This window comes from Puma concolor, chromosome E1 (genome assembly GCF_028749965.1).
Source record: "Puma concolor isolate L17-30 chromosome E1, mPumCon1.1.hap2, whole genome shotgun sequence".
In the NCBI taxonomy this organism is placed as follows: domain Eukaryota; kingdom Metazoa; phylum Chordata; class Mammalia; order Carnivora; family Felidae; genus Puma; species Puma concolor.
The window spans coordinates 46,377,041-46,405,020 of NC_141680.1; the positions used below are offsets into that span (position 1 = coordinate 46,377,041).

Below are 27,980 nucleotides of genomic sequence, written 5' to 3' on the forward strand. Positions count from 1 at the left end.
CAAAAATGTAATTTTACAAGTTCTAATACCTCAAAAATTTTGGGGAAACTTTTTTTAAAAGAAAAAGACAAAAATACACTGGCAGGTTTGAAAAATAATTTCAAAACATTATTAAAAAAAAGACTTCATCACATTTTTTTTTTTTAACAACATAAGATTTGATCAAATTTTCCTTTTTAAACTCACCCATCTGCTCCACAATCTCTGGAGGAAATACTCGGGAAGCAAATGCTCGTCGAAAAATATCTGAAAATTCTTTGTCCAGACCTCCTATTCCCATTTTTTCAAAGTTCCAATCAGGATTGATGATAGACTGGCGATTTTCCTTAGTTTTAGCTTTGCCTATGTCAAACGAAGATAATCAAATGTGAAACAAGAACTTCATTACCAGGTGGAATAAGATAAGACTCACTGGGCATCTTTAATGAATAAAGAGAAGTTATCCTCTACAAAGATGAACATGCTCTTAGCTGACTTTCTAATAAGAAGGATGAGTTTTGCTATGTTAACTACTGTGCCTGGACCCATTTAGGGCCAGCAAAACACTTGTGAAATGTCTAAGCTCACACAGTCGTCCATTTGTGATCAATCCATGGAGGCTGGTCCTCTTAGCCTCTAATCTTAACCAAGTTAACTAACTTGGCTGATTAGAAGAAACACCATGTGTCTATCTGATGAAGGAAATACTAGTTGCTAGAAATGCAACTGAAATCTAGCAATCCTCAAGGCTCCTGAAGCAAGTGTATTTAAAAATGCATGTATTTATCTAGATGTTTATAAACTCTGTATATAACCCCTCAGCCTGAGAAGATGCACTGAATAAGTCTGATGTCTTATTTTTGTTTTTCCCCATTTGCACACAAAAGTCTAAGATCATCCTAAAGTCTTAATAATTTCAAAATTCATGTTTTCACTTTCACAAAGACAAAAATTATCTAACTTAAATGTCATAGTGCCACCTAAAGTAACTCAAGAGAACCACATGAGCTATCTCAAAAACAATACAAGTGCCTTAGTACATTCTACTAACAAAAAAGAAAGTCATACAATTTTTTAAATTAGAAAACAAATGGTCACATTAGAAAAAGTTTACCCTAGATGGTGATTTTATGGTTAGAGTTTTGTGGACTCAACATTTCTTCTTTGAAGCTATCTGAAAATACATTTCTTATACTGTACTGCCCTCTTGCGGCCAAATTTACTGCATGCTATATCAGTCCACAATTTTATTTATCAATGGAAAAAACCTATCAATCACACCTTTGCATGAATTACTTAGAAATACCCACATTATATGAAAGCCATGCAATGCCCACAAGACAAGACACCTTGGAGCGCCTGAGTGGCTCAGTCGGTTAAGCATCTGACTCTCAATTTCCGCTCAGGTCATGATCTCATGGTTCCTGAGATTGAGCCTCTTGTCCGGCTCTGCACTGACAGCACATAGACTGTTTTGGGTTCTCTCTCTCTCTCTCTCTCTCTCTCTGTCTTCCCCTACCCTGCTTGCATGCACGCACTCTCCCTCTCTCTTCTCTCAAACATTAAAAAAAAAGGTAAGGCATCTTAACAAAAGGTGTATGAAAGGTGTATAAAATACAAAGAAAACACTTCAGAAATGTATTGGATCAATAATTGGAGATTCTGAGAAATCCTAATCCATAAAACAACATGCATAGTCATTAAAAATTATGTTGTTGAGGCATATTTATTAAGAGGCTTGAAATATGTCAAGCAAAAGAAATTATAAAACATTATGAAAATAGAATCAAATTGTAAAATTTTAGAGTGTGTGAGCTATTTTTGAGTGAATGTCTATCCAAATTTTATGAAACATTTATTTTATTGTAAAATTCAGAAAAAACAGTAAGAAGGGAATAACTTAAGGATTGAGGAAAAAGGTCACATATTTGAAGTTAAGTAACCTTGGAAATCGTGTTGTGTAGCCAACGAAAATCCTCTTCTTTCTACTGGCGTAGACACTGGCATAGTGAAAACCAACCCCAAGTCAGAACTACTACACAGTTAATGGCATCATTATTCTGGGGAGTTACTTTTCTTAGAGACCAATCTGCATTATTTTAATATAATAAAAGCAAGACTAACATACAAGAGCAGGACTGAGCTCTGAGTCTGTTGGAGAGACTTTCTTCACCTGCACACTCACCATTTAACTCAATCACAAACCAAAGTGACGCTAACATCACATTTAACACACCACCGTGCACGAGGCAGTCGACAAATAACTGACCAGTTCTCAAGGTTATGAAAGACGGTGGAAGTCTGAGGAACTATCAGAGAGAAGGACTTTAGAAATTAAATGACTAAATGCAATGCGAGATCCTCAATCAGATCCTAGAACAGAAAGGACATAATGAAAAAACTAGTGAAATCCAAATAAAGTCTGTATTTTATTTTTTTAATGTTTATTTATTTTTTGAAAGAGAGAGAGCGTGAGCAAGGTAGGAGGTAGGAGAGAGAGGGAGACACAGAATTCGAATCAGGCTCCAGGCTCTGAGCTGTCAGCACAAAGCCCAACGCTGGGCTTGAACCCACGAACCGTGAGATCATGACCTGAACCAAAGTCAGACCCTCAACTGACTGAGCTACCCAGACACCCCTAAAGTCTATATTTTAGTTAGTGGCCATGCAACCATGTTAACTTGGTTTTGGTAACTGTACTCTAGTTATTTGAGATGGAACATCAAGGAAGCTGGTGAAAGGTATATTGGACCTCTCTGCACTACTCTTGCAAATCTTCTGTAAGCCTGAACTTACCTCAATATTGAAAGTTTAAAAATAAATTTTATCTGTATTTTTCCTGATTTTTAGTGTGGTTACTAGGTTACTAGGAAATTAAAAATTATACATATGGCTCACATTACACTTCTATTGGACAATGATATCTAGTGAAGGTTTTAAACTTTTTTTTCTGTATCAGCACATCTGACAGTGATGAAATCCTCCATGATTTTGTGATAAACCTTCTCAATGGAGATGCCCTTATTCTTCTCCCAGACTTGAAAAGCGTGGTAGTTGAGGCACATATAATAACAGAGACAGTCTCACTTCATTCAGAGTTTTCTAAAATTGCAAATCTTACCAATAAGATTGAGTGATGAATTGTCTGCTTTTTCAAATGCAACTTGACTGTTTCCAACAACCAGTCCTACTTCAATCTGTATAGAAAGACAATTATTAGTAGTTAGTCTAATAATAGACTTCTGGACTTCTTAACACAAGGCCAAAAATGAAGGGGAAATAAGGTCTCTCTGAGCAAAGCAACTCTTCCAAACTATCATCTAAGTTAAATTAATTTTTCTCCTAACTACCTTGTACTATTTCTATTTAATTTCAATGCATGTGTCTTTTGATAATGCCTGTCTTTTTGTTATTATTTATGAACAATAATCATCATCTGCATTCAACCAGGAATACAAGTACCCATACAAATTTCAAATTACTATTAAGTCTACAAGTAAGTGTATTTTCTGCTATACTTTAATAACAGCGCTAGCTTATAAGAGCAATGTTTTCTCCCTACTACCTTAAAAGAAAGAGTACATAATATAAAAGAAATCACTGAGCAAGAGAATGGCTAGGAATGTTATATTAATCTGCACAATTCACATCACAATGATTATTAAAAATAAAACATACCTTCTGTCTTTTTCCTGTCGCAGGCTCTCCCTTCAGGATGCTAGGATCCATGGCTTCGATATCCTTTACCAGCAAACCGAAAAGCTTTTCATTGAAGCTAAATACAAGCTATGTAGAGAAGAGATAAGGGGAGAAAAACCACTTCATGATACAATGGCTTGATTCTCACATCATCACCAGTGTTTTCCAAATGCAGGGAAGCAGCTTTCTCCTGTACATCCCTCTCAAATCTGTTCCACAGGCAAATTGCTCACACAAGCAATGAGAAGAAAAGGGAACTAACATTTACTGAGTATCTTCATGTGCCAAACCGTATAGGATGTCCTATACTTGATATTCACAAACTGTCTTGGAAACAGATAGTCTTCCTCAGTTTTACTAGGAAGGGAGCTGAGATCCGGAGAGGGCTTTAAGCAATGGAAACCAGAGTCATAGTAAACAATAGTGCCAGGGTTCAAGCCTGGGTCCATGACTCTAAAATTCATGCCTTTCCACCACCAATGCAAAATTCCTGCCATACAAGTTCACAGACAGATGGTGAATGCTCATTCATTCACCAAGTATTTACTGAGCGCCTTCCATAACCTAGGCCCTCTTCTACATGCTGGGGTATAACAGTTAAGCACAGCAGGCAAAGCTGACTGCTAATCCTGCCACTAGTGACTACTGCAAGTGGGAATAAAAAGTAAGAACAGCGATGTGGGGTAAGATATTTATTTCTTCTCTGTATTATTTGTTCCCTGTATTATTTCTTCTCTGCATAATCATATATCTGCATGATACTAGGTTTTACATAATTACAAATACCAAAGCATTTGCTATTAAACTAGTAACACTAAAGGAAAAGGTAAAAACAATGACATTTAGGTAGGCAATGAGAGCACAATTATTCATCAAAAAGTGTAGGGATCCAGAAGAAATACAGCACAGCTCAAAAAGCAACGGACATGTGGTCACCAAATTATCAGCTGACTGTCATCTTGGGGAGCCTTCCTGGACCATCTAATCTCAATTAGCACCATACTGGTCCTCCAGCGCATCATCTCATTTTACTTAAATCCAAGTACTTAACATTAACAGCAATGGCATTTCTCATTTTCTGTCTTCCCCAACTAGAAAGTAAGCTCTGTAAGAGTAGGAATTGTGTATACTTTGTTCACTGCTGACCTGCAGAACCTAACATAGTAGCTGAAACATACTAGGTTATCCATTAAACACTTGTTTAATTAATTAGCAGCTCAATTAACCAATGGGTTCTTGTCTCAGCTACAGCCCTGGCAGTGTAGCCATGGGCACAACATTTACCCTCTCTGAATGTAAAAATCACTCATTCCAATTCTAGTACTCTTAAAAATAATAAATGCACTATAATCTTTTCCTGTCTAGCAGTGACTCAGTTTCCACTTGTGCAAGTTTGATATCATAATGTATGGATTACCCAGATCCCTAGTCTTGTTCTTCCAGATTTATGCCATTTCACTTAGGTGAGAGAATCAAAAGAAATGACACTCCTTTCATCCAACAGCTGTTTCTTTCCACCACTTCTCTCCCTGCCGGTTCCACATACTTTCCCAGGTGAGAGCCTCCGAGACAGTGTAGGTGAGTCACTAGAGATCAGAATGCTATAAGCAGTGATTTGCAAACTTTTGGTCTTATGATCCCTTTATATGCCTAAAACTATTTGAGAACTCTCAAAGAGCCTTTGTTTAAGTGGAGTATATCCACTGGTATTCACTATAGTAGAAATCAGAACAAGAAACTTAAAATGTATTTATTAATTTAAAAATAACAATAAATTTATCATGTGTGAACATAAATGATATTTTTTAACATAAAAAAAACCACCTATTTCTGAAATAAAAAACGTAAGTGGAAACCATGGCACTGTCACATTTTTGTAAATCTCTTTAACGTCTTGCCTAATGGAAGACAGCTGGACCCTCACATCTCCTTTAATAGCCAATGTGCTGAGCTAGCACACATCACATAGTTTGCAGAACTCCTTTGTGCATTTGTGAGAGAATAAGAGGAAAAAGAGACATAACACCTTGGTATTATTATGAAAATAATTCTGACTTCACAAACGCCCTGAAGAGCTTCAGGTTTCTGGACCATACTTTGAGAACTGCTGCTATGGCGTTATGATAGGAGGAAGGAGTTAGGAATAACTAAGAGAAGTCACAAAGAAGGAGACAAATATAATGGTAAGGCCAAAAGAGCAATGCTTATTTATGTGTACAAACAAGCAGCAATTTATGGACTCACACAGCTTTTTAAGTAAAACTTTAAAAGAACAGAATTTCTTCCTAGGAGATTAACAATATACTAACTGAAGTCCTTTTGCAAGAAGGCAAGATCAGCAATATCATTTTTAAGGATAGAAAAATTGGGCTTCAGAGGTTCCAAGAAAAACCTGAAAATACACATACATAATTTTCTTAAGATTCTCAAATTAGTTTAGAACCAAAATAGTTACGAATTACTTTTCTACAGAAATATATCAGGGAAAAAGAAAAACCATCCAGAGACAAAATAAGTGTCTCACAATAAAAAAAAGTAAGAAATCTGAAACATTTAAGTCTGCAGCATTCTCAAGTTTGCACAGGGAAAAGTTGCTGTAATTAAATTTGACATTGTAACCTAAAAGTTACTTTAGAATTTTTTTGAATGGACTCAAGACATTCAGCAAACGTATCACCCTCACTTTTTATCACTCAATTGGATATATCTGTCCATATACAGAGCTCCTCCCAGTTTTTAAACAGTCGAATTAATTTGGACAACTGCAATGACTGGAATGCCTGTCAAGTGGAAGAAATGAAAGAAAATTCAAAACTACCTGCTGTCCCACTGAGAACGCCTGGTTGTTGAACTGCTGAATGAATTCCGCTGCCATCTTGTCAGTATCATAAGGATTGGAGTCAATGCTTTTTTTCTGCAGGAAATCAATCTCGATGGTCATTGTGCCAATACACTGTTTGGCCTTGTCAAATGTATATAAGGATACTAGGGGGGAAAAAGAAGCATTTCTTAAAACACAGGGACACCAAATACTTGCTGTGTTTTGAGTAACTAAAAGTTTCACATAAATGAATCCTAACAAAACTTGACCAAAAGAGGGCTTTCCATGGCCTTTACTGACAGGACACACAAGCACAGATTAAAGAAAATGATAAGGGGCGCCTGGGTGGCACAGTCGGTTAAGTGTCCGACTTCAGCCAGGTCACGATCTCGCGGTCCATGAGTTCAAGCCCCGCGTCGGGCTCTGGGCTGATGGCTCGGAGCCTGGAGCCTGTTTCCGATTCTGTGTCTCCCTCTCTCTCTGCCCCTCCCCCGTTCATGCTCTGTCTCTCTCTGTCCCAAAAATAAATAAACGTTGAAAAAAAAATTAAAAAAAAAAAAAAAAGAAAATGATAATAACCACTAGAGATTTTGTTCCCCTCTGAATTAATTAGTTCACATTGTACAGCATTCTCCCTCTACCTTTACCCCTCACCCAACTCTTATGGGAAATCACAGCCCTCCCCACATGGTCTCTACATCTTCCTCCTTCTCATTTAACAGAGGACAAATGATAGTATGGGAAGTCCCAGTGGAGTTGGTATAACACGCTGCTTTCAAAAAAGATTTTTGTTTGACACAAGCAAGAGCTAAGGTGAGAAGTGTATACTCTTTTGTTCTAGCAAGTTACTATGCAGTACAAAAAAAAAAAAAAAAACAAAGCTTGAGAAAAAATAAATTACTCCAGAGAGATTTAAAGTTCGACATCTCTTTAAAAAAAAAAAAAATTATGTTTATTTATTTTTGAAGGAGAGAGAGACAGAGTGTGAGCAGGGGAGGGGCAGAGAGAGAGAGGGAGACACAGAATCTGAAGCAGGCTCCAGGCTCTGAGCTGCCAGCACAGAGCCCGATGCAGGGCTCAAACTCACGGCTGTGAGATCATGACCTGAGCCGAAGTCAGATGCCTAACTGATTGAGCCACCCAGGCACCCCTGGCATTTCTTTTTTAATACTATAAAAATATTTACTAGGGCACCCAGGTGGTTCAGTTGGTTAAGCGTCCAGCTCTTGGTTTTGGCACAGGTCATGATCTCGCAGCTTCATGGGTTTGAGCCCCGCATCAGTCTCTGCACTGGTAGCTTGGAGCCTCTCTCTCCAAGAGATTCTCTCTCTCTTGGGATTCTCTCTCTCCCTCTCTCTCTGTCCCTCCCCTATTCGCACTGTCTCTGTCTCTCTCAAAATAAATAAATAAGCTTTTGAAAAAATATATATTTACTGAACACCTACTATAGCCAGGGAACTATGGTAAGTACTACATGTATAACATGTAAAAGAAGCCAAGGACGTTTTTAACTCATCTTTGTATGAACAACACCTGACAGCAAAAAACCCAGTTTCCATGCTGGTAACAAAGGAGGCAAGACAAAGGGACTTTGGAGTCTGTGTTTCAATAGATTCTGTTAGTAACTAGAAACTCAAAGTAAATCATCTAGCTCTCTGTGCCTTGATTTGTCACATTTGTAAAACAAGAAGACAGGACTACATAAACCTTATGAGGACCACATAAACCTTATGATTCTTTCATACCCTAAATTCTATTCTAAATTTATTTCTTATAGTCTAGCCAGTTGAATTAGATTTAAAGATTTTCTCTATATTCTCTGAATGAAATTGCTTATACAATCATATTTTTATATCCTGGCTTACTGTTGTAAAGGGGTACACACATATTTTAAAGACAAACATTTTCAAAAGCAAAATAACTAAGAAAGCCAGAGTAAGGAATAGAAAATTCACTGAAGATCAAAGAGTAAGTCCAAATCTCAGCTGAAAGTTTCAGATATTTTCTTGCCTCTACTTCTCAGTGTTTTGTTCTTTCTTAACATTTCCTAGAAAATACAGGTTATACATTAAGTAATTTTCATAAACAAGACAGCCTAATTGTTTCCTCACATAGTGAAGGTAAGTATAGAAGGAAATGTTAATGTAAAAATGAATAAGTTGATTCATCGATTCCATTTCCAGGTGTCTGTCCCAAAGACTCCTGAACATTTGCCTAAAAATGGAGAGGTTCCTTGCACCATTATTTTCAACAGTCAACACTGAAAAAAACAGTGATCAGTAAGGAAATAATGAATAAAATGTGGCATATTCATAATGTGGAATACCAGACAGCAATCAAAATAAAAACTTGATGTATATTTAATAAATATGGCTATTAAAACAAAATATTGAAGGGGGCCTGGGTGGCTTAGTCAGTTAAGTGTCTGACTCTTGGTTTCAGCTCAGGTCATGGTTCGTGAGTTTGGGCCCTACATCAGGCTCTGTGCTCTCTCCTTCTCTCTCTACCCCTCTCCCACTTGTGCTCTCTCTCTATCAAAAATAAATAAATAAACTTAAAAATATATATATTGAATAAAAAACTACATTGCAGAAAGATTCATACCGTATGACATCATTACATGCATTAAAGACTCAAAAATAGGGGCGCCTGGGTGGCTCAGTCAGGTAAGTGTCCGATTTCGGCTCAGGTCATGATCTCACAATTCGTGAGTTCGAGCTCCACGTCAGGCTCTGTGTTGACAGCTCAGATCCTGGAGCCTGCTTCAGATTCTGTGTGTCCCTCTCTCTCTCTCTGCCCCTCCCTTGCTCGTGCTCTCTCTCTCTCTCTCTCTCAAAAATAAACATTAAAAAATTTTTTAATTAAAAATAAATAAAAATAAAGACTGAAAAACAATTCTATAACATAATGCATGTACATGTATATACATATACACACATGTGTTTATATATGAGTGTGTATCATCTATATATCAAGAAACTTAAGTGTATTAAAATATCATTTTTACTGACTATAGTTTTTCAAATGTGCTTTAAGGTTAGTGTTCCTAAATAGAAAAGACCAAGCTCTTAGAATTTCAGATGCTGTGGGCAGTACCATGGACAGCGCCACAGGCAGCACCATGGTCAGCACCATTGTCAGCCTCAAAAGGCCAGATGCCCTGAAGCATCCACAAGCAAAGGACCATAAGATTGAGAATGTTTTCTTATTTTAAGATTTATAGCAATTTAATGTCAAAGACTAATAAAAATTATTTTTATAAGCAAAGAATGTATAGGCAGTATTTGAATAAACAGTTACAATGAATAAACATTACAATGAAAAAGGTATATGATGATGTCAAAAACATGTTAATTGAACATCAGTCTGTAATACCTAAAATACGGCATCTCCAGATGCAGAGAAGACTAAATGATTCTTCTAGAAGATTCCTTCACACTAAAATCACTGACCTGACTGCAAAAAATTCTCAACCTACAGACAGAAACTGTTCCAGAATCTTTGAATTAGCACTCCCCTTCATACCACACATCCTACCCTAACTGTGCCCACATCACTACTACACTGAATCAGTTTTCTACCTTTATGGCCACATCATCTACATCACTCAAGCCTCCAAACCCTTCCTTGTCCCAAGCTTACCTCCCTAAGTCCCACTTGATCATTTAGTTTTATAATTTTGACCATTAACTCTGTTTGGGTCACCTTTTAAGAAAAATGTTTATTTACTTATTAAGAGAAAGAGAAAGAGAGAGAGAAAGAGAGAAAGAGAGTCACAAGCAGGCACTGTCAGCACAGTGCCCTATGTGGAGCTTGACCCCATGTGCCGTGAGACCATGACCTCAGCTGAAATCAAGAGTCAGACACCCAAACAGATGGGCACCCCGTTTGATTCACCTTTTAAAGAACGGACTGTACTGCTAGTGCAGACCCTGCTTGGGATTCTCTCTCTCCCTCTCTATCTGCCCCTCCTGCACACACATGTACACATACTCTCTCTCTCTCAAAATTAAAAAAAAAAAAAAAGCTTAAAAAAAAAAAGAATAACTCTACCATCAAGACAACCATTTCTGGTAGCAGAAGAATGCTTTAAATATAATTTAAGTCACAAAATACATTTCTCAACTCATCAAGATTACCTTGAATTTCCATACCTTTCCACAACAGAATGTATCTACATTAAAGGTTAAACTTAAGTGCTCTCTTAACTGTATTTAGAAAAATATGTTTGAAGAAATAAGCAACCTAAGCTACATACACACTCATTTTCTCACTAATACATTTTCATTTCTACCAATGTCTGTAAATAAGGAACCTTGGTTTCATACACTGACCTACTTCACTTCGGTGCTGAATTCCTTCACTGTTTCAGCTTCTCACCCTGCTTCAGGTGAGGGGATTATAATAAAGAGAATCACTTGTCAGTGTCTCCCAAAATGTGGCTGAGGAACCGCTTAACAATGAGTGTTAAAAACACAGATTCAGGAATCAGATTCCTCAAGGAAAGGGCCTGAGAATCTTTTTTTTTTTTTTTTTTTTTTTTTTAACGAACTCTCCAGATGTTTCTCTCAGGCAAATTTGGAAAGCACTAATTATGCAACTCTCCCCACCAGCTACCCATATCTAAAGTAATTTCCTTTATTTTTACACCAATCAAAAAATTTTATCCTTCATCCTATTTCCACAAAGGGAAAAAAAAAGCCACCTAAAGATATCCCCAATATTGGGGCACCTGGCTGGTTGAGTCAGTGGAGCATGCAACTCTTGATCTCGGGGTTGTGAGTTCAAGCCCCATGTTGGGTGTAGAGATTACTTTAAAAAATAAAATCTGGGGCGCCTGGGTGGCGCAGTCGGTTAAGCGTCCGACTTCAGCCAGGTCACAATCTCGCGATCCGGGAGTTCGAGCCCCGCGTCAGGCTGTGGGCTGATGGCTCAGAGCCTGGAGCCTGTTTCTGATTCTGTGTCTCCCTCTCTCTCTGCCCCTCCCCCCGTTCATGCTCTGTCTCTCTCTGTCCCAAAAATAAATAAACGTTGAAAAAAAAATTAAAAAAAAATAAAAAATAAAATCTTAGGGGTGTCTAGGTGGCTCAGTTGTTAAGTGTCTGACTCTTGATTTCAGCTCAGGTCATGATCTCATTGTTGTGAGATTGGGCCCTACGTCAGGGTCTGCACTGAGTGTGGAGCCTGCTTGGAATTCTCTCTCTCCCTCTCTTTCTGCCCTTCCCCCACTCTCTCTCTCTCAAAATAAATAAATATTTTAAAAATAAAATAAAATAAAATCTACAAAAGAGAGATAACCCCAATATTTCAGTTCCCTCTAAGGAAAAAATAAATAAAAAGAAGTTCCCATGAAAAATTTTAAAAAATAACTCCAGAAGTTTACTATGAAAAGAAAACATAACACATAACAAAATACTGCAGCATTTCAGCTGATGAAGTGTCTTCCCCCAAAGAAACCAACCATGAACTAGAAAAAAATATGCGTAACACTTTAAACTGAATTAAATATCCTCAAACAAGTACTTAGAAAAATAACAAAACATCTAAAATCAGAAGATTAAAAAATAAGAACACAAATAGACAAAAGAAATACAATGAGAGTTTATGGAACTCAGGAAAGAAACTGAAGAAAAAGATAAAACTATTTCAGAGTGAATAATAAATTATAAAGTGCCCATAGGAGAGTAGATTCAAATTACAATTTAGTAAGAGGCAGTGAAAGAAGAGGAAAACAATCAAGAAAATAAAAATAAAAGAAAGACTTTTTTTTTTTTAATTTTTTTTTTCAACGTTTATTTTTGGGACAGAGAGACAGAGCACGAACGGGGGAGGGGCAGAGAGAGAGGGAGACACAGAATCGTTAACAGGCTCCAGGCTCTGAGCCATCAGCCCAGAGCCTGACGCGGGGCTTGAACTCACGGACCGCGAGATCGTGACCTGGCTGAAGTCGGACGCTTAACCGACTGCGCCACCCAGGCGCCCCAGAAAGAAAGACTTTTAAAAGAACAAAGAGAAAGTAGTTGAAATGGAAGATAGGCAGACAAGGACTAACATACATATAATTAGAGCCCCTAGGAAGAAAATCAAAACAACTGGACCAGAACTAATGTTCAAAACCATAATCTAAGAAAAATTTTGGAAATAAACAAAAACTTAAATCTGCATATTGAAGTGACCCATTATATCCATTGGTCATTGACCTAGAATATCCTAATAAGAATATTACACTTTAAATACAGAAAAGTCCTCAGGGCTCCCAGGCAGAAAAACTGAATTACTTATAAAGGTAAGAAAATTCGACTGGCATCAGACCTCTTAAGAGCATCATACAAGGCAAGGCAATTGTGATCAGTATTTTCAAGAAATTCAAGAAAACAAGCCAAGAATTCTATGTCTATGCAAGCCAAGCTACATTTGAAAGAGCAAAGATATAGAAAAACAGTTTGAATATGCAAGAACTTAATGAACACCTATACACATATATACTTCCTAGAGGAATGTACTAGATCATAGGTTTTATACAACCAAGTAGAAACTGGCAAAAGGACTATCATAATCATTTAAGTGACTTAATTGCAGAGTTAAGACTAAAACAAGTATGGGGTCATGTGTGGAAGAATAGCATATAAACATCATGCTCTGACAAAGTAGAAAGAAAGCAACTAATATGTAGAGCATGGTGACTATAATTCATAATACTAAATTGCATATTTGAATGTTGCTAAGAGAGTATATCTTAAAAGTTCCCATCACAAGAAAAAAACTGTTTTTGTAACTATATATGATGATGGATGTTAACTAGACTTACTGTAGTGATCATTAGCAATGTATACAACTATTGAATCACTATGTTATATACCTGAGACTAATATAATGTTATATGTCAGTTATACCTCAATTTTAGAAAATCTCCTTCTTCTACTTAAAAAAAAAATTTAATTTAAAAAGAAAGCAACAAACAAAATTGGAGGAGAGTGGGGGGTAGAAAATGATCATTAACTGCTATACAGGCAACAGAAGAGAGTCAAAGGATATCACTTAGAACTGACAGAACAGAGTTTTTGAAAAGGTCAAGAAAAAAAAAGGGGGGGGGGACCAAGGGTACTATGAGAGGTATAAATGCAAAAGTAGTCACTAAAACAAAAATATAAATACTCCTAAATACCAAAATAAAAAATTAAAAATAGCCAAGATGATATACCAAATAGAGAAACACAACTAAAATGGAAGATAACAGAACTGAGATTGAATATATCAGTAATATCAATAACTATGAAAGGGTTTAATAAACCTATTAGAAGATTTTTAAATTAGCTCATAAACCAAAACCCAACTCTGTACTGTATACCACAGACACATCTAAAACACAGGGGTTCAGAAAAGCTAAAAGTAAAGCGATGGGCAAAGATATGCTGAGCAAATTAAAAACAGTAAGAAAGCAGGGTTTGTAATCCTGACATCAAAGTATAATTTACAACACATTAAACAAGATGAAGAAGGATACTTTATGATGCTAATAGCCACAATTCACATTAAAAATATAACAGTTATGAATATCTACATATCAAATAACATAGAAACCACTATGTAAAGTAGATACTACAGGAGATGCAAGGAAAAATAGAACAGAAGAACACTAAGATTTTAACACACCAGTTTCAGTGCCATACAGGGCAGGTAATTCCATTAAGAATACAGAAGATCTAAACAGCATAATTAGTAAAGTAGAGCTTACAGATATATAGCAGACAATAAACCCTGATAACATAATATACCTCCTTCTCAGTGCACACGAACCATTTTCTTTCTCTGCGTGTGTGTGCACATGCATGTGTGATGACAATGCTTAAGATCTACCCACTTGGCAAAGTTTAAGTATGCACGCAGCATTGTTAACTACAGTCACCCTTCTACACATTAGATCTTCAGAACTTCTCCATCTTACAAAACTGAAACTTCAATAACCTATCCTACAAATGTATTCTTCAAAAATATCACCATCATGAAAGGAAAAAAATAAAAGCCAAAGATTAGAGAAATGACAACTGAGTACAATACACGATCCCAAACTGGATCATCTGCTGAGAAGGAAAAACATGTTGTAAAGGAAATCACTGGGACAATTAACAAAACTGAAATATGAACTAGAGATTAAAGTTTCAACATTTAATTACATTAACGTTTAATTTCCTGAATTTGATTACTGTAAGAGCATATCTTTGTCCTCAGGAAATATACACTAAAGTATGAGATGTAAAGAGGAATGATTTCTGCAATTTAATCCCAAATGCTTAAGAAAAGAAATGTGTATGCACACATGTGTGTAGGGAAAGAGAGGAAATGAATTTTAAAAATATGGTAACTGGTGAATCTGGTAAAAATAGTATATAGGAATTCTCTTATTTTTGCAAATTTTTTGTAAATATCCAATTTTTTAGGTTTTAAAAGCAAGCAGAAAAAAAGCTGACTTAAGTATTCTTGGCTTCTTCTCTCCTTCTCCTGCCGTACCCATGAAGTTGACATGAAACTAGGTGACAAGAAGATTCATAGTCCATTTTCCCAATTTTGACACAGTGCCTACGAGACAATGCCAATATTTGCTTATTTGTCCCTTGGCTTATAATCCACAAGTAGCTTAGTCCTTTTTTCCTCCTGAAGTCATAACCTTCTTTCCACGCCCTCCCCCAATGAACTGTGATAACTTCATTATAAGATACACACTTCATTAAAATAAGTATACCGTTTGCTTAAATGCTGCCACTCTTTCTTCTCCTTAACTTAATCTGATTTATCTTTCCAAACAAACATAAAACATATCTCAGTATATAGTAAAATGGAATCATCAAATAATACCAATTATTCCTCTTCAATATATCTTAGACTTTTAAAAAATTTATTCCACAGCCATAATTTCACAAAGGCCTATTCAACTTAATTCTAGGCAAGTCAGATAATCTCCAAGCTATTTTCCTTGACTCCTGAATTCTCCCCATTCCTCACTATACTCCACACTGACATCAGAATCTTTTCTAAAATTAGGATTTTGATGGACTCACTCAGAAATCTTCAGGAGCTTTCTATTGTCTTTGAATAAAATCCAAAAATTTTAGTATGTACTTTTAGGCCCTCCACTAACTGCATGTTTTCATCACTTAATACAATTAATTCAGGTAAATCCTTTCAATCAGGCACACATGCTTCCTGAGCACTGCCTATGATTTGCTTGCTCCCATCTCAATGTCTTTTATTGATATTATTTCCCATCTTAAGAGCTTTTCTTCCTTATCTCTACTATGTAATGCTTTTCCCCTACTTCATAAACATGTTGAAAACTCCAGTGCCTAAAAAGATTTCTCTGGCTGATTTTTCAGCCTCCAACCAATTCATCCACTCCCATTCCATCTTAGCACTTTCACACAGAGGTCCCAATGGTAACACTTGTGCACTTATTTACTCTGTACACATTGTGTGAGCTATGAATAAGTGGATATTCTCTCCCCCATTAGATTGTAATTTTCAGGCAGACGTAAGTACCATAACTATTTACTTTCCATTCTCATATGTCTAACCAGTAATATAATAGGATGAATGTTTAATGGCCCTGATGACCAGCAACAGAAAATTTTACAGATTTCCACAACTATGAGAAAATCATAAAGAAAATCCACATCAGGTAGCTAAAAAAAAAAAAATTACCTACCTTCTATTTCTTGCCCAATAGAAAGTCCAGCCCATTTTCGCTATAAAAGAAAAAAAAAAGACACTTAAAACCAAATCAATAAAAATTATAGAAATGAGGAAAAGGGGAATGTCTATGAATTTCAGTAATAGGAACACATCCAAAGATCAAAACGTGGTTTAGTGTTGTGTGTTGAACTGTGATCCACAAAGATATGCTGGAGTCTTAGCTCCTGGCACATATGATTACAACCATATCTGGAAAAGTGTCTTTGTGGAGATACAGTCAAGTTGAGATGAGGTCAGGCGCACCTGGGTGGCTCAGTCGGTTAAACAAACGACTCTAGATTTCGGCTCAGGTCATGGTCTCATGGTTCGTGAGTTAGAGCCCCACACGGACAGTGCAGAACCTGCTTGGAATTCTCTCTCTTCCCTCTCTCTCTGCCCCTCCCTCCCCTCTCTCAAAATAAATAAATAAACTTTAAAAAAAAAAAAAGGTCATATAAAATTAAGATAGACCATAAACCAATATGACCTGGTGTCCTTATAAGAAGAGACAGACAGATACATGGGGAGAAAGTCATGTGACGATGGAAACAGACTGAAGTGATACATCTACCAGTCAAGCAATATCCAGGTTTGTTGGCAACACCAGAAACTAAGCATGGAACAGATTTTTCTGTAAGGCCTTTGGACAGAGCACAGCCCTGTTGACACTTTGATTTCGTTCTTCTAGACTCCCAAACTGCAAGAGAATAAATTTAAGCCTCCCACTCTGTGGTACTTTGCTACAGCAGCCCCAGGAAACATATTTATATGCCATACTTTATATCTGAACATCTATTCAAAAACATACAAAGCTTGCCTTTGTACAATAAAACTGGCCTCATTGAGTAGGAAGCTCTTTTGCACACTATACTGCTCCTGAAGGCCTTCATAGTATCAGATATTTCAGTGTTCTAAACATACTATGGTTACTTATACTGTTTCTTAGGATATCTCAAAAAGAAAGACACTCAATTCATGAAAACTAAATTAAAACTGGTCAGCTAATCTCTCCTGAAACCCAAGCAGGGATTCCAATCATTAGATGCTCCTGACTACTCTTTGTACTAGCCAAAGGATTTTCAGGCATTTGCAAGTAGACTTTAGCCTCTCCCAGGTCCAGACTGGTTGCAATGGCAAGAATGTACGAAGGCAGGCCAGACTGCGTTTAGGCAGAAATTTAGGACTGGCTTGGTATGGATTCAAAATGAGTCACTACTGATAACGCTCCAAAGAACAGCGAGAAAAATAACTTTTGGCCAAAAATCCACATTTTGTCTACTCATCAAACAGCGTGGATTTGGGGGTGGACTGTGAAGATGCTGCATTGTGAATATGTGCAGCACTTGCTTTCCCTCCAGCTCCCTCATCGCAGGCTACTTCTCCCTCCTCTGCCCTCCATGCTCTCTTCCGTCACATCCCATCTTGCTTCCAGCCAATGAAGAATTGAGCAGAATGCTGAGCAAGTCCAGACTTTGTGTCACCAAGCAGCCAATTAGGTTCTGGACTTCAATCCCAAAGACAGACTCAAAGGATGACAGTAATAGTATTTATCATATGGGGTTGTTTTGAGAATTAAATGAGCTAAAATATGCAATTATGCATTAGTATAGTACCTGGCCTATAGTAAATATTAGGGTAATTTTTTTTTAAAAAAAGCAGAGAAACAAGAAGAAATAATCAAAAACCGTATTTCTGACCACCAAAATCCCAGCTCTGCAAAAGCTGGCAAACTCTAAAATATCCCAAACATCTTATGTATAGAAACAAATGTGGAAAGTACTCCTGATAATAAAGAGGCATTCAAATAGAGAAAAGGGGAATAGTAAAGATCTCCCATAATCTTTCAGAGCTTCAAGAGATCTTTAACAGATCCCTAAAGAGTGTTTAATCTCTTTCCTTCAACCTCCAGGGTAGTAAATCACTGCTTACGAACATACTGGAAGGAGATCAGGGTTCTATTACATTGCTGAGGACTATGGGATCAGCAGCATGAGTAAGACGATAAGGTAGAAAAGGACACAGACTAATACCTGCAGTGCTCCTCAACTACGTATTAGGTGCCTGTGGACAATGCTAGCCAGTTTTCCCACCACAGAATCCACCAACAGTTATAAATGTAATCATAATCCTTCCACTCATTATAAAGCCCAGCAAGTTAAATTGCAATTTGAGGGGTGCCTGGGTGGCTCAGTCGATTAAGCATCTGGCTCTTGGTTTCAGCTCAGATCATGATCTCACAGTTTGTGAGACTGAACCCCGCACTGGGCTCTGTGCTGACAACGTGGAGCCTGCTCAGGACTCTCTCTCTCCCTCACTCTCTGCCCCTCCCCCACTCTCCCTCACATGTGCACACATGCACTCTGTCTCTCAAAATAAATAAAAACCTTTAAAAAAACTGTAATTTGAAATAACTACTCATATCACATTCATTAGTGTGACATCATTGCATTTTCTTTTTTAATTCTTTTAATATTTATTTATATTTGAAAGAGAGATAGAGAGAGACAGAGCACAAGCAGGGGAGGGCCACAGAGAGAGGGAGACACAGAATCTGAAGCAGGCTTGAGGCTAGGAGCTGTCAGCACAGAGCCTGATATGGGGCTCAAACCCATGAACCGCAAGATCATGACCTCAGCTGAAGTCAGACACTTAACCGACTAAGCCACCCAGGCACCCCAACATCACTGCATTTTAAAATCACTATCATCAGGGACGCCTGGGTGGCTCGGTCGGTTGGGCGTCCGACTTCGGCTCAGGTCACGATCTCGCGGTCCATGAGTTCGAGCCCCGCGTCCGGCTCTGGGCTGATGGCTCAGAGCCTGGAGCCTGTTTCCGATTCTGTGTCTGCCTCTCTCTCTGCCCCTCCCCTGTTCATGCTCTGTCTCTGTCTCAAAAATAAATAAACGTTGAAAAAAAAATTAAAAAAAAATAAAATCACTATCATCAGATGTCAATTGTACAAGTAAATGTTATTTATTTTCTTAAATTTTTTGTTAATGCTTATTTATTATTGAGAGACAGAGCGTGAACAGGGGAGGGGCAGAGTGAGAGGGAGACACAGAATTGGAAGCAGGCTCCAGGCTCTGAGCGGTCAGCACAGAGCCCAACACGGAGCTCGAACTCACAAACCGCAAGATCATGACCTGAGCCGAAGTTGCACGTTTAACCGACTGAGCCACCCGGGCGCCCCAGTAAATGTTATTTTAATATATTTTCTTACCCTGCAAGTTAACACTGAAACAACCTGAGACTTAATCTGATAGCTACCTGGTATTGGCACAGAATTTTTTTAAATTAGGGAAAAAAAAATCAAGGCAATAAAAGGAAGGTATAGTAGAAATGGGCAATTAAGAATGCATCTTTAAATTCCTTATATAAACACCTAGATGTTTTTCTTCAATATGAATCAATACAGTTATAGGAAAATGCTTGCTTGAAACGAATTGATTCTTCTAGGACTTTTCAGAATAGAAGAGAATAAACTAGCATCTGGGTTACCTGAGGTAAGCTGAATGCGATGCTCCCTGGAACCACTGATGGGTGGGTCCTCAGTGTAAATGTATACCTGTGGTTGGGAGAAGTCCTCACAATCACATGCCTAAAAGACGGAAACATAGTTAATATTCCATGTCAAAGGAAATAGAAACATTAACTCCTGTGTATGTGTTCGTTTCCAACAACTGATGCTTCATGAGTACCAGGTGGAAACATGGCAGAGTGTTTGAAAGTCCCGAAGGAAGAGAACCACAAATTTCATTTCTAAAAACTGTCAGCAATTCAAAATTTTTTCCAGGCAGAAGGGGTACCTTGGTACAAGCACACATCAAGCACAATCAGGACCAAGTTCAAGAGCATACATACCATCCAAAATATCATTTCCAATTTACATAAAACTGAAGATAATGATTTAGAATCTTTGATTTTAAGTAAAAATTAGAAGAAATTCCTCTCCTGAGAATTATTTTCCATCTTTTTTTTTTTTTTTTTTTTAGGTTTATTTATTTTGAGGGAGGGAAGGGGCAGAGAGCGAGAGAATCCCAAGCAGGCTCCATACTGTCAGCACAGAGCCAGACATGGGGCTCGAACCCACCAACCACGAGATCATGACCTGAGCCAAAACCAAGAGCCAGACATTTACCCAACTGAGCCACCCAGGTGCCTCTATTTCACATCAAATAGAATAAAAGGAGGAGAACCAAAGATAGAAGAACCAGGATACAACAATCCAAAAAGAGTTAGTTTTAGGACTAATCATTAAATCTCTGTAGGCTCTCATAACAGTTGAAACAGTAACAACCTATAAAATTAAAAAGATGGTAAAAACAAGGAATTGTCACAAAATACATCAGCTTTCATATAGATATCAATATTTATTATTTCAAAGCATCTTTTGCTAATTCACTCTGCTCAGGAGTTACCCATGAACAGATAAAATATAGTCATCTCATGATAACCTCCTACGCAGAGAAATTGCCAAGGACTGTGTGTAATAAAACCTTTAAACTCTATTTTGCAACAGCACTATCTTTTCAAAAATCATCTTTTAGAATGCTATGACTTTCTAAATATTAATGGTTAGTGTTTCTATACACTAGAACACAAGTTCTTTATATGTGCTGTATTTCAAGTAAGCTCCATCATGAGTACAGCGAACATTTGACATATGTAAGAAAAGTCTATAAACAAATTCTCACACTGATTATCTATACCCCAGTTTATACAGAGAAAGTTCTGTGCTCAACTTAGCATCATAGAATTTTTAGCGCAAGAAACAATATTACTGCAATCATTCAGCCCCTTACTCTGAAACTGAAAACTACAGATAACTGGCAATTCTAACTTTGTAAAACTCATGTATTTTATAGATAGCTTTAAAAAAAAGGGCTCAGTTAAAATCCTGCCTTCTTGTTCCTTATTTCCCCAGTCTGCCTTCTGGTAGGCATCCTTTATCTCCATACCTCTATCAGCCTCAGCAGCATATGGATGGCACTGAACTTGGTAGCAGAGTTTTTAGAAGTTCTGGCAGTGGATGATGCGAATTAGTTAAAATAAATGACAACAAAAAAATACTTATAAAAAATACTTAAAAATACTTTGTTGTGCATCTTCCAATGTTCATTTCTTAGATCATCACAGTAATAATTAGCAAAAGAGCTAACAGTTATGGAGGTTTATTAATGTGCTAAGCACTATTCTAAACGCTTTATCTATATAAGTCAATCTTCACAACTACCCTGAGGAAGATACTATCATCATCTCCATTTCACAGATTAGGACACAGAGGCCCAGAAATGATAAATAAGTTATCCAGGGTCACCCAGTTTGCAACTGGCAGAGCATCCAAACTCAGACAACCTGACTGCAGAGCCAAAAACCTAAAGACTATGCTATATATGATTCATACAACTAGTATGTTTAGTTCTGCTAACAAAGTTAATAAAAATAAAAGCTACATATAAAAAGCTATGTATGATTTTAAAAAACATATTAATCAAAGTTTAACACAGTAAAGACTAAAATACAGGGGTGCCTGGGTGGCTCAGTTGTTTAAGCAGCCGACTTCAGCTCAGGTCATGATCTCACAGTTTGCAAGTTTGAGCCCCGCATAGGGCTCTGCGCTGACAGCTCAGAGTGTGTGTGTCTCTCTTTTTGCCCCTCCCCTGCTCGCTCACGTGTGCGCTCTCTCTCAAAAAAAGAAATGAATAAATGTTAAAAAAAAAAAAAAGACTAAAATGCATAACTCTCATCTTTTCCATTTTCCAACTTAGCAAGAGGAATAAAAAAATTATTTTTGAGTTTCCTAAAACACAAGTGCTCTCTAAAAGTTTCCAAAATACCACTTGGCAGGTTGGAAAAAAACAAAGTTAGATACTCACTGGCCAGGCTGGAAATCCTTTTCATTCACAACTGCACAGTTGGTTAAAGATAATTCATCTGTAGGACATCTTGCAGCTTGCATACTCTACAAAAAGCAATGATTAGGAAAAGAAAATTAAGTCATCTTTTATAACCTTAAAGAATAATTTATGCCTCCTGTCCTCTATTCCTCATCACCTTTAGTAAATACCTATTGTTATTGACTCCCTGCATTCCTTCCTCTGTGATCACAGCAAACCCTTCCTTTGGGAAACTGTTCCTTCCCCCTTCCATATAGGCTTTTGTGGGCCTGCCAATCACAGCACACGTGCAATCACATAGAGTCCTATCCCATTCATAGGATTTATAGACATGTGCCAGAAGGACACTCTCCCCTGCCTCACCACTGCATGGTGGTCAAATTTCTGCTCTAAAAGACAGTAAAACTATTACAGAGAAAGCAAAGATAACAGAGACAAAGAAACAAATAGACACTTTGAAACACAGATCTGACAACCAAGTTAAAGCCCTTGAGACCAGTACTGCATTGGTTATGTTGGTTATGTACCAACAAATACTTTTTTTTTTTACTCAAGCTCTTTTGATTTGGTTTTCCAACTCTTCTGATGAAAAGAATTTTGAGTGATTCAAATGCAATTAAGTAAATTCAGTACGTTTAATCAAGTGTATAATGAAAGAGTATCTTTTTTTTTAAATTTTTTTAACATTTATTTATTTTTGAGACAGAGAGAGACAGAGCATGAACAGGGGAGGGTCAGAGAGAGAGAGGGAGACACAGAATCTGAAACAGGCTCCAGGCTCTGAGCTGTCAGCACAGAGCCCGACGCGGGGCTTGAAGTCACGAACCGCGAGATCATGACCTGAGCCGAAGTTGGACGCTTAGCCGACTGAGCCACCCAGGCGCCCCAAAAGAGTATCTTTTTATAAGAGATCTCAAGTGGCATGGACCACATCTCCTATGGATTAAGAAAAACCATCTTCTAAATATCTCCCAACAAAGGTAACTGAAAGGCATATTTTTTCAAAACAGCAAGTAATATTTTTGATTAACAGCTACTAGCAAAACATTCCTTCACACAATGTACTTAACCAATAACTCTTCCGCCATTCTCTTGGATTTCCTAGTTAGTGAAATATGACCCTTTTAGTCATGACACATAGTTTATGACTCAAGTGCTCATTCTTCACACCTCAAGCCAAAGCTGATTCTTCTTAAATTTGTCTCTCAAATAAAAATGTATAGGGCAAAATAAACTACCTTTTGCTTTGCTTCTGTTTTAACTAAAAGGCTAGTTTCAATACACTTATCCCAATCGTTTAGAGCAGTGGTCCCTAAAGCGGGCTACGTGCACCAGAAGGATCTACAGATAATTCACGTATCAAATTCAACTGCAGTTAGAAACAGACCTCTGAATAGGTGTATCATAAGATATCAAGCCAAGATTTTAAAGAACAATGAAGCAGCAATTGGTTTTCTGTATTTTTTAATAAAATGAAGAATATTTTTCACCTTTAGTTCCTCCTTTTTATCTTTTTGTATATACTTTACCATGTATATAAACTCTGAGTATATCATTCATAAATAAATATGTAAATATATTGCAGATACATGACCAAAGATGTTTTTCTTATGGGATTCATAAAATATTTGGAAATCATTAATATTTAGAACATGAGAGAATAAAGCCTGGGTCATAACTTTGCTTTATGAATGAGACTGTATTTTTGCCCATAGTCAGTGTGACCAGATATCTGACAAAAGCGTACCAAACTTTTTTAGTTTCCCACCCATCCTAGGGTCTCCCTCACCTATAAGCTTCTTCCTTTTATATTCTTCTCTCTCCCCTAATGCCGAGCCTCTTGCCTAACTAAACTCCTGTTTGTTTCAACAATTCTCAGCTCAGAATTACTTTTTCTAGAAGACCTTCCTAGACACCTTCCCCTCCCCATTAGACTGATATAATAAACTTCAAATGAAAGTATCTGACTGTATTTCCATGGTCTGTTTACATGTTTGCATTGCATACAAGACAGGAAGCTTCTCAAGGACTCAGATTATATCCTGCTTACATCTGTGGTTCCCCAGAGCTAGCACAGGGCTTGGTAGAGTGCTCATCAAACACCTGCTGAATAAATGAACTTATAGATCAATACAAATCTACCTAACTGCAGAATAAACAGTTCAAAGGACATGTATTCAAAGGATATTTCAAGGTTATTTAGGAAGTGATCTAATTTAAATTATCTAATAGCTCAAAATTGCACAGAACTGATATAGCCACAGTAATAATAAATTTACAAAACGTTAAGTTAACCTTTTCATTTGTAAATGTATTTAGCTGTCAAAGAGGTGGTGTCCTTGAAAAAAAAAAGTGAAAAACTCAGTGGAAGTCATCTGGCTGGCCAACTACAACAGATGCTGTGAGCAAAAGGCCTCCCTACTGGAATCTAGAAGCATCTGTGTTTTTATGATAAGCCAAGCAGGGTACCTCATTTTTCATCAAAATATAAATTCCTATAAATAGTAGTTGTTTACTTACCACAGTAATGCCAAGGGAAAATTCCACAATTTTTCTAACATTGACCTTGCCTCTAGGAAACAAATAAAAACTCAGCCACTACAGCTGCGCAGCTCTTATGAAATGAAAAATACTACACGGATAGGCAATTTTATATAGATTCAGTTATCTGAGTGACTACATTTAACCATCTAAAGGCTGTAAAATGCTTTCACTAATAATTGAAATGTAAAAAAATTATTAACTCTGCTACTCAAAAGAATAAAAATCTCAAATCCTTAATGGAAACCTTAGAAGTAATTATATCATTACTTGAAAGCCTTTAAAGTGTAGAAAGAGAATTTACTTCTCTTAATCAAAAAAAACTGGGAGGATTTAATCAGGACTCCTCTCTGCAACATTATACAGTTTTCAAATTTAAACAGCATACTTTGGTCCAAAGGTCCACTTTAAAAATTAGATTACTCAAATATAGGCTTTATTGTCTTCCGAAGAATTTAGGAGGGTAAAATAAACATAAAAAAACACAGAGCATAGTACCTAACTAGAAGAGCTCCTTACCAAATAACCACCCCTACCCTAACTACCTGCAACACTCCTGAATCCACTGGTTCTTCCTTTGTGGTACTCGAGGCCTTGGCTACATCTCTCTAGAGACACACGAATCCCCCCACGGGAAAGGGAAGTAGGACAGAAAATATGAACTTAGCCAGTGGGCTCAGCTGACAAGTCTTACTCAATTATTTTTTGTCAGTGACCTTTGCTGAAAAATAACATTTTAAGAACTGCACTGTCCAAAAAGCACCACTAGGCAAATATGGCTATCAAAATTAAAATTAATTAAAGTTCAAAATTCAGTTCTTGGGGCGCCTGAGTGGCTCAGTCGGTTGGGCGTCCGACTTCAGCTCTGGTCATAATCTCGCAGTGTGTGGGTTCCAGCCCCATGTCAGGCTCTGTGCTGACAGCTCGGAGCCTGGAGCCTGCTTCGGATTCTGTGTCTCCCTTGCTCTCTGCCCCTTCCCCACTTGCACTCTGTCTCTCTCACTCTCAAAATAATAAATAAATATTAAAAAAAAAATTTTTTTTTTTTAAATTCAGTTCTTCAGTTGCATTAACCACATTTCAAGTGCCATATGTGGCTCATAGCTATCACCACAGAAAGTTTCATTGGACAGTGCTAGTCTAGAATAAGGTGAGAAAGGCCATCAGTAATACCTGTCTTCAGGCCTATGGATTCACTCCGTGCTATCAACTCCTATAATAATAATTTCTGTTAAAATTTTGAAGTCACATGGGCCTGAAAGTGATGGGGTAGGAATCAATTAAACTAGTATGTCCTATAGTTATCTCTCAAAGAGCCTGTAGGGATACTTTTACCTTATCCATTTCAGACCAGTAACTATTCACATAAATGAACCTCCTGACATCCCTTTATACTGAAAAAGAAAAAAAGCAAGTTCCCATTTTGGTCTTTTTGGGAAACACCAAAGAAAAAGGTAAAAGGCTGACAACATTAAATACTGGAAAAGACATAATACAGTTTCTTATAAAATTAATGGGACCCAGCAGGTATGTGCCTAGATTTTAGTCAAGAAAAAAGAAAACATAGCTACACTTATACACAGATATTCACAGCTTTATTCACAATAGCCAAAAATTGGAAATAACACAAATGCCTACCAACACATGAATGGATAAAAAAACCTGTGATATATCCATATAATGGAATACTACCTAGCAATTAAAAAGAAACTAACTACAGGTACATATGCAACAACATGAGTAAACTTCAAAAACAAAATGATGAATAAAAGAAGCCAGACACAAAATAAGAGTTCATCCTACATTATGTAAAATTCATCTCATATTTGGATGAAATTCTAGAAAAGGCAAAATTAATCCATAGTAACAACAACAACAAAAGATCCATCAGGGGCTCCTGGGTGGCTCAGTCAGTTAAGCGTCCGACTCTTGATTTCGGCTCAGGTCATGATCTTACCACTTTGTGAGATCAAGCCCTGCATCAGTGAGGAGCCTGCTTGGGATTTTCTCTCTCCCTCTCCCTCTCCGCCCCTGCCCGTTTGCATTCTCTCTCTCAAAATAAAGAAATAAACTTAAAAAAATTTTTTTAAATCAATTAGTGGTTGCCTGAGTGAAAGGGACACCAAAGCAGCATGAAGTAATTTTTTGAGATGACAGAAGTATTTTCTATCTTGATTGTGTTTTACTGTATACAGGTTATACCTCAATAAAGTTCAGAAATTATGTTCTGATTTTTTAATGGCTGGACAATCTCTAATAATTCCTATTGCAAAGACTGGATAAATGACTTTCGATAAAAAGTCAAAATGGGGCCCCTAAATCCATATAACAAAGACCCAGACCTTGAGATGTCCATACTGCTATCTGGTAGGAAAAGATACTTGGGTCTGCAGAACAGACTCCCCAGCCAGTCCTCAACCCAGATGTAGGGATTATAGAGAACTAAGAGAATGGTCAAATCTACCTTTAAAAGGCCAGTCCAAGGGTGCTGCTCGTACTGGCCTGCTAGTCCTGGGCATAGGAAGTGAAAGAGGAAGGATAAAACCCACACCTCCTTCTGGCACAAATGTCCCATACCGGCCATCAGGTGGGGAATTCTTCCTCCTCAGAAGAATAAGGATGTTTTTCCCCTGTAATGATTCTTCCCTTAAGAGGCAAGGAAGTTTGAACTAAAGTTCCACCTTCCCTATGGGCTGGGATGGAAAAGTGACCAAATAGGAACTGTGCACCCACCCACATAAATATAACAATGAGAATCAAATGAGATAATCCTCATCTACTGCATGGAGTAAACACTTACTGAATCTTAGCTATTATTATAACTATCCTAGAGATATTCAGAAATAGAAAAAAAAAAATCACAGACACCTAACTCCAAATAAATGCCAGAAGTAGGAGTGTGGTTAAAGGAATCTCAAGGATGCAGCAATGTCAAGGTACTTCTGTGTGGACTGACAAGGGAAAAATGTCCACAATATAGTGCTAAATTTTTTTAAAACAGTATGTAGGGTAAGCTTTTTTAAAAAAATAAAATACACACTAAATTGTTAACAGTAGTTACTACTGAGTAGAAACTGGAAAGAATAAGGGGAACACTTTCACTTTCCCCAATTCTAAACTGTTTTTACAATAAATAACCCTTGTTGTAGGGATATTTTAAATATAGAAAGTTTTTATGTACAAAATTGTTCTCCACAGCATTATTTTAACAGTGATGAATTAGGGGAAGCTGGATGGCTCAGTCAGTTAAGTGACACTTGATTTCGGCTCAGGACATGATCTCATGCGATGGCTCAGTGTGGAGCCTGCTTGGGATT

At 37.2% G+C, this 27,980-nt stretch overlaps 1 protein-coding gene across 2 annotated transcripts in view; it reads right to left on the reverse strand.

The window, feature by feature from the left end:
* Nucleotides 1-27,980, reverse strand: part of NSF (N-ethylmaleimide sensitive factor, vesicle fusing ATPase) — a 150,102-nt gene that overhangs the window by 104,391 nt on the left and 17,731 nt on the right. For both annotated transcript variants that reach the window (XM_086687595.1, XM_086687594.1), the window contains exons 2-8: nucleotides 22,102-22,187; nucleotides 19,724-19,823; nucleotides 16,200-16,239; nucleotides 6,497-6,663; nucleotides 3,658-3,765; nucleotides 3,101-3,176; nucleotides 187-342 (exon numbers count right to left, since the gene is read on the reverse strand). In XM_086687595.1, coding sequence (XP_086543721.1) covers nucleotides 187-342; nucleotides 3,101-3,176; nucleotides 3,658-3,765; nucleotides 6,497-6,663; nucleotides 16,200-16,239; nucleotides 19,724-19,823; nucleotides 22,102-22,187 — 733 coding nt within the window. The remainder of the gene's footprint in view (nucleotides 1-186; nucleotides 343-3,100; nucleotides 3,177-3,657; nucleotides 3,766-6,496; nucleotides 6,664-16,199; nucleotides 16,240-19,723; nucleotides 19,824-22,101; nucleotides 22,188-27,980) is intronic.